The sequence below is a fragment of the Chlorocebus sabaeus genome, chromosome 17, assembly GCF_047675955.1.
Source record: "Chlorocebus sabaeus isolate Y175 chromosome 17, mChlSab1.0.hap1, whole genome shotgun sequence".
NCBI lineage: Eukaryota > Metazoa > Chordata > Mammalia > Primates > Cercopithecidae > Chlorocebus > Chlorocebus sabaeus.
Window position 1 is genome coordinate 65242408 of NC_132920.1, and position 14039 is coordinate 65256446.

General features: G+C 36.0%; 1 protein-coding gene across 1 annotated transcript in view; it reads right to left on the bottom strand.

The window, feature by feature from the left end:
- LOC119620186 (protein eyes shut homolog) overlaps nucleotides 1-14039 on the bottom strand; it is a 359552-nt gene that overhangs the window by 84616 nt on the left and 260897 nt on the right. Inside the window, exon 6 of the mRNA XM_073006120.1 lies at nucleotides 2015-2208. Coding sequence (XP_072862221.1) covers nucleotides 2015-2208 — 194 coding nt within the window. The remainder of the gene's footprint in view (nucleotides 1-2014; nucleotides 2209-14039) is intronic.

A 14039-nucleotide genomic window follows, 5' to 3' on the forward strand; every position in this document is an offset into this window, starting at 1 on the left:
AAACATCTTAGCTGGGTGGGACAAGTCAGTTCACTTATCATAAGAGATAATAATAAAATAATTATTTTAAGCCACCAAGTTTTGGGTTGATTATGCATAGAAAATAAACCATTGGCACCTGAAACAAGTCCATGCATCCATGCGCAGGTAAAATAAAACAAAATTAAATTTGCTGGGCAAAAGTTAATTTCACCTGCATTCAAGATACACTCTAGTCATCATATTTCTTCCTCTTGCTGCCCTCCTTATTTTTCCTCTCTTTTTTCTTTATTATCATTATCAATATTATCACCATTACCATCATTTTCATTATCATATTTATCTGAACAACAAGATGTATTAAGTGATTCCAAGGTGAAAAGCCCAGATACTTAAAATTGATGATTTTGCTTTTTTCTCATGGAATCTAATAAAAATTTATTTAATTTAACTCAAAACTAACATTGAAAGAGGTATATAGCTTGCCCAAGCTCATACATGGCAGCAATACAAATGATAAAATGTACAATATTCCAAGTAATTTACCTACAAAATAATTCTTCTAAATGTAATAATGAATAATAGAGAAGGAAAATAGAATTAAAGCACTTCTATGAATGAATAGTTAAGCATACATCAATTAAAAGTCACGTCTTAAGATTCTCTTAACTAGTAAAGTTAAAGAATGTGTTCAATTGTTCATTATTTTCAAGTTTAAAAGCAAAACATTTTAAATGATACTATTAATAGTTCATAGATTATTGTACTAGTTTTTTATTTATATAACAACTTTTTATTTATATAGCAAATTATTACAAACTTAGTAGCTTAAAGCAACAACAACAACAACAACAAATCATTTTCTTAGAGTTCCAGAGGTCATAAGTCTGAAAAGTTTCAGAAGGCTAAAACCAAGATGTCTGCTGTGTCCCTTCTGTAGGCTCTACAGGAAAATGTTCCCCTCACTTTTCCAGCTTATTCTAGAAGCTGCATTCTTTTTTTTTTTTTTTTTTTTTTTTTATGGTCCCTTCCTCCATGTTTAAAACCAGCCTCATTACATCATCAAATCTCCCTTTGACTCTGATTCTTCCATCTCTCTCCTCTATTTTAAAGGACCCTTGTGATTACACTGGATCCACCCAAATAATCCAGGATAACATCAGCTGATTAGCAGCCTTTATTCCATCTGCAATCTTAATTTCCTCTTGCTGGGTAACATAACACAGGCACATATTCCCAGGATTAGTGCATAGACATGTTTATTCATTTTATTTTTATTTTAATTTTTGGTGCAGGATGAGGGGCATAGTCTGCCTATTACAACAATAGTTTCCTTGATTTTTAGAAGAAGCATGTATTATTGCTCTTTGCCCCTGTATCTCCAAATATTTGGGTCTAGTATATTGTACATTGGTAACAAATCTTTGCGCATGGTAGAAGTAATTTCAGGTGGAGTAAAAAATGTTCTTCTATAAGCTTTTATCTGTATATTATGTTCTATATAATTTAACTAATTCTTCTCAGCAAAAGTTCAGCAATTTTTTTTGATAAAATGGACAGTTCTCCAGGGGGAAAAAAATTCTTTTCAGAGTGTTACTAACAAAACGTTCAGGAGGTTGGAAAAATAAACTCTTAAAGTTCCTTAAAGAGTTAATGATAAATATGAGTCTAAATTGAAAGACAGTAATTTGTGAGAACTGCTAACAAAATATTTCCTACTCTTATTTATTCAAATGTTAAATTGAAAAGTTAAAGTATAACAATATTGAATAACTAAAAGATGAACAAAAAGCAGTAAGTAAAAATGAAGAGTATACAAATGTATATTCTTTTAAAAGGCAGAATACTGATGGAAGAGCAAATTTTTTCCTATATAAATAGGAAAAACTAAAATAAGTAGATTATTCTTGTTTTTCTGAGTTTAACAATTAAATTACCTTATTGAGAATTCTAATTATTTATTCTTTTCAAATTGCTTGGTAATAGTAAAAAAAAAATTTGAAACCACTCACTTGTATGTTAGATTGAGACTTACATTTGATATTTTGATGCCGTCGGTACCATTCTCACACAGTATTAATGAACACTCACTGACATCAGTTTCACCATTTTGGCTGGAAGATCCTTTTGGGCATTCATAAGTGTAAGCAGAGCTGCTATTTGGGCAAATTCCTCTTTTCCAACAGAGCAGAGAAACACAAGGTTTTGTTGACACCTCACAGAATGGACCTTAAAAAATCACACACAAGAAAGACATAAAAGAAAAGGAAGGAAGGAAAGAAGAAATGAACATAGGTATGTAGCAAAACATCCTAGAAAATTTCTCTAGAGTTCATGAAATATTTTTCTTTAACAAATGTATTGCAGTGTAAGTTATATATTATAAAATTCATTCACTGCAATTCTACAATTCAATAAATTTTGCAAATGTATAGAGCTACTCAAGCATCATCAGAATGCAGTTTTAGCAAAATTCCATTACCCAAAGAAGAGCTCTGTTGTTGTCAATCTTTGTACCCAAACCCACTTCCAGGCATTTTATTAGAAAGGTACGATGGAGTAGGTGGTCTTTTGTGATTGACTTCTTTTGCATAGCATTTTTTGAAAAGAATTTTCATGTTGTATCATGTATGAGTAGTTGGTACTTTATATTGCTAAAGAGTAATTCATAATATACACAACATTTTGTTAATCTATTCATCCTTCAGTGGACATCTGCTTTCAATTTTTGGTTCCTATGAATCATGAATTCATATACAATTATTTGAGGGAACAGATATTTTCATATTTCTTGAAAAGATTCCCAGGAGTGGAATCACTGGATTTTATGGAATACTCATGTTTAACATTTTAGGAAACTGCTAACCTGTTTTCCAAACTAGCTGTGCCATATTAACATTCTCATCAGCAATGTGTCAGATTTATGTTTCTCCACATTCTTGCCAACATTTGATATTGTCCGTTTTCTTTATCGTAGTCATTCTAGTGAATGTACAATTGTATCTCACTGTGGCTTCAATTTTCATTCACTAATGACTAATTATTTTGAACATCTTCTGGTAGGTGTATTAATCATGTGTGTATCTTCAAAAATGACATGTCTATTTAAATCTATTAACTATTTTTAAATTGTGCTATCAGCTTTCTTATGATTGAGAACATTCTTTGAGTGGGTTCTTTGTATATACTGAATAAAAGTCCTTTATGATATACGTAACTTGAAAGTATTTTCTCCTTGCCTTGGCTTTCCATTTTCTCACTTGTTGACATTTGGATAGCAAAAGTTTTTATTGAATGAAATTCAATTTATTAGCTTTTCCTTTATTTAATTAAGTCCATTTTGTCATTTTTATATCATATCTTTTGGTGTCATATAATTGGTGTCTAATAATATTTTGCCTAACCCAAGGTCATGAAGACATTTTAATATATTTTATAATTTTAGCTCCTCTGTTTAGATTCCTAATCCATTTGATTTATTTTTTATATGGTGTGGGATAATTATTTAGATTATGTGGTTCACGTATACACATACAATTGTTATGACACTTTTTTCTTTTAAGACTGTCCTTTCCTCATTTGTTTGTTTGTTTAGCGACTGTTAAAACTGACCTATGATAAATATGAAAGTTGATTTCTGGCATATCAATTATTTTTTCCTGATTTATATGCCTTTTTATGTGCAATAACCCACTGACCAGAAAAATACATAATGCATATAGCTATATGGTAGGTTTTGAAATTGGGTAGTCATTCAACCTTTCCTTCTTTTTTTCCAAAAATCATTTTAGCTATGCTATGGATTCTTTTTGTAGCTTTCTATAAATTTTTCTATGAGCTTGTCAATTTCTACACAAAGCCTGCTGGAATCTTATTAGGAGTTTTATTAAATCAATAGATAAAATTGGGAAAAATTTCAATCCTGACAAGATTGAATTCCAATCAATGAATATGCAATATATCTCCATCTTTTTAACTATTCTTGCATTTTTCTCAGCATTGTTGCATAGCTTTAAGTTAAAGTCTTGCATTTATTTGTTAAATTCATATCTAAGCATTTTGATGGTCTTATAACTAGAATTGCTTTCCTATTTTTATTTTTGAATTTTATTTTTATTTATTTATTTTTTTTCAGTCAGAGTCTCACTGTGTTACCCAGGCTGGAGCGCAATGGCGCGATCTCAGCTCACCACAACCTCAGCCTCCTGCATTCAAGTGATTCTCCTGCCTCAGCCTCCCAAGTAGCTGGGACCACAGGCATGCACCACCATGCCTGGCTAATTTTTGTATTTTTAGTAGAGATGGGGTTTCACTATGTTGGCCAGGCTGGTCTCGAACTCCTGACCGTGAGATCTGCCCGCCTCGGCCTCCCAAAGTGCTGGGATTACAGATGTGAGCCACCACACCCAGCCTTGAAATATTGTTTTTAATATATAGAGAAAGGCAAATGACTTGTGTATATTAGCTTGTAATCTGAAAACTTTATAAACCCGGTTACTAGGAGGATTCCTTAGGATTTTCTACATATTAGATTATGTAATTTGTGAATAAAGACAGTTTTACTGCTTTCCTTTCGACCAATATGTCTGTGTGTGTGTGTGTGTGTGTGTGTGTGTGTAACAAATAGCCTGGAACCTCCTATGTTCCAGTGTTAAATAGAAATGGTGAAAGTAGATATCATTGTCTTGTTTCCTAACTCTTCGGAGAAAGAGAAAAGCTGTCATTCTGACACCTTTAGGATGATGTTCCCTAGACATTTGTCATCGATGCCTTTCATCAGGCTGAAAGATTGTTTTTCTATTTCTAATTTGTTGAGAGTTTTTATAATGAACAGGTGTTAGATTTTGTGATATGCTTTTCCTGCAACTATTGCGATGATTTTGTAGGCTTTGTCCTTTATTATATTAATATGGTGTATTACATTAATTGACTTTCAGATACCAAAATTATCTTCAATCCTGGGAAAAAATTGTACTTTATCAGGATAGAAAAATATTTTTATATGTGATTGGATTCAATTTTCTCATATTTTGGCTGAGATTTTCTATCTTTATTCATAAGCGATATTGGTCTTTAGTTTTCTTGTGGCAGCTTTGTCTTTGGTTTTGGTATGAGGGTAATACTGGCCTGATAGGATGACTTCAGAAGTGTTCCTTTCTCTTCTCTTTTTCTTTTTCTCTTCTTTTAAGAGATTAGTGCCAGTTGGTGAGAACTGGTACTAATCTCTTAAATATCTGGCAGGTCTATATGAATTTTCCATTTCTCCTTGAGGCATTTTTATTAATTTACATATATTTAAGAATTTATTTATTTCATCTAAGTCGTCACATTTGTTGGCCTAATGTTGTTCACGTTATCTCCTTATAATCTTTTAAATTTTGAGTGGTCATTAATGAGTCCTCACTTTCAATGCTTGTTTTATTTACTTGTGTCTTTCCTTGTATTTTTTTCCTTGTTCATTCCGACTAAAGATTTGTCCATTTTGTTTTCCTCAAAAATCAATTTTTTGTTTCATAGATTTTCTCTAAGAAGTTTTAATGATTTCTGGAAAAATCTGACTGTTCTCTTTCATTTGTATGCTTTTCATTTAATGTGCTCTTTTTTCCATTTACTTAAGGCTGAAGCTTAAAATATTGATTTGAGAGTTCTTTTTCTGGTGTAGAAACTTGGGACTATAAGCACTGTTATAAGTGCTTAGGCACAGTATAAGCACTGTTTTAGCTAAGCACTGTTTTAGTTACATTTCGTAACTTTTCATATGGTTCCATATTATTCTTTTCCTTCTTTGTTTTTTGAGACGGAGTCTGGCTATGTCGCCCAGGCTGGAGTGCAGTGGCCGGATCTCAGCTCACTGCAAGCTCCGCCTCCCAGGTTCACACCATTCTCCTGCCTCAGCCTCCCGAGTAGCTGGGACTACAGGCGCCCGCCACCTCGCCCAGCTAGTTTTTTGTATTTTTTAGTAGAGACGGGGTTTCACCGTGTTAGCCAGGATGGTCTCGATCTCCTGACCTGATGATCCACCCATCTCGGCCTCCCAAAGTGCTGGGATTACAGGCTTGAGCCACCGCGCCCGGCCTTCTTTTTCTTCTTTACTCTCAAGTTATTTCAGAAATTTGTTGTTTATAATAATTTCCAGATATGTTAAGATTTCTAGAAACAATTATGTTGTTGATTTCTATTTCGTTTTGTGAGGGGTGAGGAACATATATGATATTTTTTGTATTCCTTTAGATTTATTAAGACTAATTTTCTTGCCATACCTATGTGTTGATACACCATCTATCAACAGCACAGTTGTACAGTGAGGTTTGGCACTTGAAGGGATGTGAAAGCAAGTACCTCTTTAAACTTTATTTCCTAGGCAAGTCACTTGCCTCTCCCTAGTTCCTGCTCTACTAAGATCATGTGAATAGAGTTAGCAAACTAGTACTATTAAGGCCCAAGCCTGGAGTACCCACTGCAACTTTTATAGAACTCAGATCAGCATGTGTTTCACTTCACAGTTAAAATACACTTGTCAATCTGTTCAATCTGCTGTCATTAGGTACACCATAGTGGCATTAAAATGTAACTGCAGTAGTAGGCTGACAGGCCTTGCCCTCTCTGTGAACTCCTAGATTTTGAAGACAAAATTTATTCTTTTGCTCCTCTTAGTTTGAGTAAGGCTTTGGACAATTGATACGTGTTAGAAAAAACTGAAAAGGGAGATATCTGACTCCCAGCTAAAAAAGATATACGTGGACTTCGAAATTTAAGGTATTTGTAATTCAAGTTTATAATAATTTTCATCCAAATTACTATATAATGCAAGACTTTTTAGTAAACAACATATTTAGTGGAAAAATTTCTTATACCCAACTCAATTATTACTATGTGAAAAGGAGCATAAAGAAATACTTATCTACAAAATATTAGGTTATTTACAACAAATTACTAGCCAGAAAACACTGCTTAGATTACATAATATTAATTCATTTGGATTTTGGATTGTGTGTCAGTTTCTAAAACAGACAGGCATAAAGGCAGTGTAAAATGTTCAGCCACCACAACATAGACATTATTATTTGAAAACTACTCAACCTTTAATTTGGGGATATTTATTAATATTTAAGTATTTATTTTGATCATACAAAGAGTAAATATGTATTTCTCCATGTTATGATACACTGCCATAATGTATTCCTTTTAAATAATCAAATATTGATGATATTTGATTAGATATTTAGTGTTACTTAATTAGACATAAATATTACTTGAAATTATACTGGGGGGTGCACCCAAGATGACCGATTAGTAACAGCTCAGGCCTGCAGCCAGCATGAGCGACACAGAAGATGGGCAATTTCTGCATTTTCAACTGAGGTACCGGGTCCATCTCACTGGGGCGTGGCGGACAGTTGGCACTGGTCCACGGGTGCAGCCCATCCAGCAAGAGCTGAAGTAAGGCGAGACATCACCTCACCTGGGAAGCGCAAGGGAGAAGGGAATTCCTTTTCCTAGCCAAAGGAAATTGAGACACACAACACCTGGAAAATCGGGTAACTCCCACCCTAATACTGCACTTTACCAAGAGTCTTGGCAAACAGCACACCAGGAGATTATATCCCACACGTGGCCCAGAGGGTCCCATGCCCATGGAGCCTCCCTCATTGCTAGCACAGCAGTCTGAGATCTGACTGTAAGGCGGCAGTGAGGCTGGGGAAGGGGTGCCCACCATTGTTGGGCTTAAGTAGGTAAACAAAGCCTCCAGGAAGCTCACACTGGGTGGAGCCCACCACAGCTCAAGGAGGCCGGCCTGACTCTTTAGACTCCACCTCTGGGGACAGGGCATAGCTAAACAAAAAGCAGCACAAACCCTGGCAGAGGTAAATGCCCCTGTCTGACAGCTTTGAAGAGAGCAGTGGATCTCCTAGCACGGACGCTGAGATCTGAGAACGGACAGACTGCATGCTCAAGCGGGTCCCTGATCCCTGAGTAGCCTGACTGGGAGACATCCCCCACTAGGTGGAGACTGACACCTCACACCTCACACAGTGGGGTACACCCCTGATACGAAGCTTCCAGAGCCAGAATCAGAGAGCAACATTGGCTGCTCAGCAATATTCTATCTTCTGCAGCCTCCGCTGCTGATACCCAGGCAAACAGGGTCTGGAGTGGACCTCAAGCAAACTCCAACAGACCTACAGCTGAGGGTCCTGACTGTTAGAATGAAATCTAACAAACAGAAAGGACACCCACACCAAAACCCCATCAGTACATCACCATCATCAAAGACCAAAGGTAGGTAAAACCACAAAAATAGGGAAAAAGCAGTGCAGAAAAATTGGAAATTCAAAAAATCAGAGCCCATCTCCCCCTTCAAGGGAACACTGCTCATCACTAGCAATGGAACAAAGCTGGACGGAGAATGACTTTGACGAGTTAAGAGAAGAAGGCTTCAGTCAATCAAACTTCTCAGAGCTAAAGGAGGAACTACGTAACCAGTGCAAAGAAACTAAGAACCTTGAAAAAAGAATGGATGAATGAATAACTACAGAGAAAACCTTAAAAGAACTGATAGAGATGAAAACCATAACATGAGAACTACATGACAAGTGCACAAGCTTCTGTAGCCAACTCAATCAACTGGAAGAAAGAGTATCAGCGATTGAAGATCAAATGAATGAAATGAAGCCAGAAGAGAAGTGTGGAGAAAAAAGAGTAAAAATAAATGAACAGAGCCTCCAAGAAATATGAGATTATGTGAAAAAAACAAATCTACATCTGATTGGTGTGCCTGAAAGTGACGGGGAAAATGGAACCAAGTTGGAAAACACTCTGCAGGATATCATCCAGGAGAACTTCCCCAATCTAGTAAGGGAGGTCCCATTCAAATTCAGGAAATACAGAGAACACCACAAAGATACTCCTCGAGAAGAGTAACTCCAAGACATATAATTGTCAGATCCACCAAAGTTGAAATGAAGGAAAAAATGCTAAGGGCAGCCAGAGAGAAAGGTCATGTTACACACAAAGGGAAGCCCATCAGACTAACAGCAGATCTCTTGGCAGAAACTCTCCACGCCAGAAGAGAGTGGGGGCCAATATTCAACATTCTTAAAGAATTTTCAACCCAGAATTTCATATCCAGCCAAACTAAGTTTCATCAGTGAAGGAGAAATAAAATCCTTTACAGACAAGCAAATGCTTAGAGATTTTGTCACCACCACGACTGCCCTACAAGAGATACTGAAGGAAGCACTAAACATGGAAAGGACAAACAGTTACCAGCCATTGCAAAAATATGTCAAAATGTAAAATCCATCGATGCTAGGAAGAAACTGCATCAACTAGCGAGCAAAATATCCAGCTAATATCATAATGACAGGATCGAGTTCACACATAACAATATTAACCTTAAATGTAAATGGACTAAATTGTCTAATTAAAAGACATAGACTGGCAAATTGGATAAAGAGTCAAGACCTATCAGTTTGCTATATTCAGGAGACCCATCTCACATGCAGAGACACACATAGGCTCAAAATAAAGGGATGGAGGAAGATCTACCAAGCAAATGGAAAACAAAAAAGAGCAGGGGTTGCAATCCTAGTATCTCATAAAACAGACTTTAAACCATCAAAGATCAAAAGAGACAAAGAAGGCCATTATATAATGGTAAAGGGATAAATTCATCAGGAAGAGTTAACTATCCTAAATAGATATGCACCCAAAACAGGAGCACCCAGATTGATAAAGCAAGTCCTTAGAGACTTACAAAGAGACTTAGACTCCCATACAATAAAAATGGGAGACTTTAACACCCCACTGTCAACATTAGACAGATCAATGAGACAGAAAGTTAACAAGGATATCCAGGAATTGAACTCAACTCTGCACCAAGCAGACCTAATATACATCTATAGAACTCTCCACACCAATTCAACAGAATATACATTCTTCTCAGCACCACATCACACTTATTTCAAAATTGAACACATAGTTGGAAGTAAAGCACTCCTCAGCAAATGAAAAAGGACAGAAATTATAACAAACTGTCTCTCAGACCACAGTGCAATCAAAGTAGAACTCAGGAATAAGAAACTCAATCAAAACCGCTCAACTCCATGGAAACTGAACAACCTGCTCCTGAATGACTCCTGGGTACATAACAAAATGAAGGCGGAAATAATGATGTTCTTTGAAACCAATGAGAACAAAGATACAACATACCAGAATCTCTGGGACACATTTAAAGCAGTGTGTAGAGGAAAACTTACAGCACTAAATGCCCACAGGAGAAAGCAGGAAAGATCTAAAATTGACACTCTAACATCACAATTAAAAGAACTAGAGAAGCAAGAGAAAACACAGTCAAAAGCTAGCAGAAGGTAAGAAATAACTAAGATTAGAGCAGAATTGAAGGAGATAGAGACACAAAAAACCCTCCAAAAAATCAATGAATCCAGGAGCTGGTTTTCTGCAAAGATCAACAAAATTGATAGACCACTAGCAAGATTAATAAAGAAGAAAAGAGAGAAAAATCAAATAGACACAATAAAAAATGATAAAGGGCATATCACCACTGACCCCACAGAAATGCAAACTAGCATACTATAAACACCTCTATGCAAATAAACTATAAAACCTAGAAGAAATGGATAATTTCCTGGACACTTACACTCTCCGAAGACTAAATCAGGAAGAAGTTGAATCCCTGAATAGACCAATAGCAGGCTCTGATATTGAGGCAATAATTAATAGCCTACCAACCAAAAAAATTCCAGGACCAGACAGATTTACAGCCGAATTCTTCCAGAGGTACAAGGAGGAGTTGGTACTGTTCTTTCTGAAACTATTTCAATCAATAGAAAAAGAGGGAATCCTCCCTAACTCATTTTATGAGGCCAACATCATCGTGATACCTAAGTGTGACAGAGATACAACAAAAAAAGATAATTTTAGACCAATATTCCTGATGAACATTGATGCAAAAGTCCTCAATAAAATACTGGCAAACCGAATCCAGCAGCACATCAAAAAGCATATCCACCATGATCAAATGGGCTTCATCCCTGGGATGCAAGGCTGGTTCAAAATACGCAAATCAATAAACGTAATCCAGCATATAAACGGAACCAAAGATAAAAACCACATGATTATTTCAATAGATGTAGAAAAGGCCTTTGACAAAATTCAACAGCCCTTCATGCTAAAAACTCTCAAAAAATTCGGTATCGATGGAATGTATCGCAAAATAATAAGAGCTATTTATGACAAACCCACAGCCAATATCATACTGAATGGACAAAAACCGGAAGCATTCCCCTTGAAAACTGGCACAAGACAGGGATGACCTCTCTCACCACTCCTATTCAACATTGTGTTGGAATTTCTGGCTAGGGCAATCAGGCAAGAGAAAGAAATCAAGGATATTCAGTTAGGAAAAGAAGAAGTCAAATTGTCCCTGTTTGCAGATGATATGATTGTATATTTAGAAAACTCCATTGTCTGAGCCCAAAATCTTCTTAAGCTGATAAGCAACTTCAGCAAAGTCTCAGGATACAAAATAAAATCACAAGCATCCTAATACACCAGTAACAGACAAACAGAGAGCCAAATGATGAATGAACTCCCATTCACAATAGCCTCAAAGAGAATAAAATACCTAGGAATCCAACTTACAAGGGATGTAAAGGACCTCTTCAAGGAGAACTACAAACCACTGCTCAGCAAAATAAAAGAGGAAACAAACAAATGGAAAAACATACCATGCTCATGTACAGGAAGAATCAATATTTTGAAAACGGCCATACTGCCCAAGGTAATTTATAGTTTCAATGCCATCCCCATTAAGCTACCAATGACCTGCTTCACAGAATTGGAAAAAACTACTTTAAAGTTCATATGGAACCAAAAAAGATCCCACATTTCCAAGACAATCCTAACCCAAAGAACAAAGCTGGAGGCATCACACTACCTGACTTCAAACTATACTACAAGGCTACAGTAACCAAAACAGCATGGTACTGGTACCAAAATAGAGATATAGACCAATGGAACAGAAAAGAACCCTCAGAAATAATATCACACATTGACAACCATCTGATCTTTGACAAACCTGAGAGAAACAAGAAATGGGGAAAGGATTCCCTATTTAATAAATGGTGCTGGGAAAATTGGCTAGCCATAAGTAGAAAGCTGAAACTGTATCATTTCCTTACTCCTTATACGAAAATTAATTCAAGATGGATTAGAGAATTAAATGTTAGATCTAAAACCATAAAAACCCTAGAGGAAAACCTAGGTAATATCATTCAGGACATAGGCATGGGCAAGGACTTCATGTCTAAAACACCAAAAGCAATGGCAACAAAGGCCAAAATGGAGAAATGGGATCTAATTAAACTAAAGAGCTTCTGCACAGCAAAAGAAACTACCATCAGAGTGAACAGGCAACCTACAGAATGGGAGAAAATTATTGCAATCTATTCATCTGACAAAGGGCTAATATCCAGATCCTATAAAGAACTCAATCAAATTTACAAGAAGAAAACAAACAACTCCATCAAAAAGTGGGCAAAGGATATGAATAGACACTTCTCAAAAGAAGACATTCATATAGCCAACAGACACATGAAAAAATGCTCATCATCACTCACCATCAAAGAAATGCAAATCAAAACCACAATGAGATACCATCTCACACCAGTTAGAATGGCAATCATTAAAAAATCAAGAAACAACAGGTGCTGGAGAGGATGTGGAGAAATAGGAACACTTTTACACCATTGGTGGGACTGTAGTAAACTAATTCAACCATTATGGAAGACAGTGTGGCGATTTCTCAAGGATCTAGAACTAGAAATACCATTTGACCCAGCCATCCCATTACTGGATATATACCCAAAGGATTATAAGTCATGCTGCTATAAAGACACATGCACACGTATGTTTATTGTGGCACTATTCACAAGAGCAAAGACTTGGAATCAACCCAAATGTCCATCAGTGACAGACTGGATTAAGAAAATGTGGCACATAGACACCACAGAATACTATGCAGCCATAAAAAAGGATGGGTCTGTGTCCTTTGTAGGGACATGGATGCAGATGGAAACCATCATTCTCAGCAAACTATCGCAAGAACAGAAAAGCAAATACCACATGTTCTCACTCATAGGTGGGAATTGAACAATGGGATCACTTGGACACATAAAGGGTAACATCACACACCGGCTCCGATTGTGAGGTGGGGGTAGTGAGGAGGGATAGCATTAGGAGATATACCTAATGTAAATGACAAGTTAATGGGTGCAGCATATGTATGTTAATGGGTGCAGCATATGTATATGTATGTAACAAACCTGCACATTGAGCACATGTACCCTAGGATTTAAAGTATATATATATAAAAAAAAAAATTATAGTAAAACATTGTTTGAATGATACTACCTTGTAGGTATGTAATTCTTGGCCTTTTCATAGTATTTACATCCATAAAGACTTGAGAAAATTCTTAAAACAAAACCTGAAATTTATAGAGGTCTATTCTTACTCAGTTTTATTTTAGTTGACACATTGTGATGGTATATATTTATTGAGTATAATTTGACATTTTGAAACATATCTATGTGGTATAATGATCCAATCGAGATAGTTAGTATATCTATCACCTCATGCCTTTATCATTTCTTTGTGGCAAGAACATTCAAAACCGTATCTTCCAGCCCTTTTGTAATATATAGCACCTTACTTGTTAAGCATAGTCACTCTGTGCAATAAAACAGCAAAAGTTCTTCTTCTTATCTCATTGTAACTTTGTACCTGTTGACCAACCTCTACCCATTTTCCCTCTTCTATCCCCTCCCCAGTCTCTAGTAAACACTCTTCTACTATCTACTTCTATGATACTAGCTTTTTTTTTTTTTTTTTTTTTCTCCTTCCAGATTTCACTTATGAGTAAGATCATGCAGTTTTTGTGTTTCTGTGTCTGGCCTATTTCAATTAACATGAGGCATATCTCCAAAAGGAATTGAAGTCAGTATAGCAAAGAGATATTTGTAACCCCTGTTTATTGC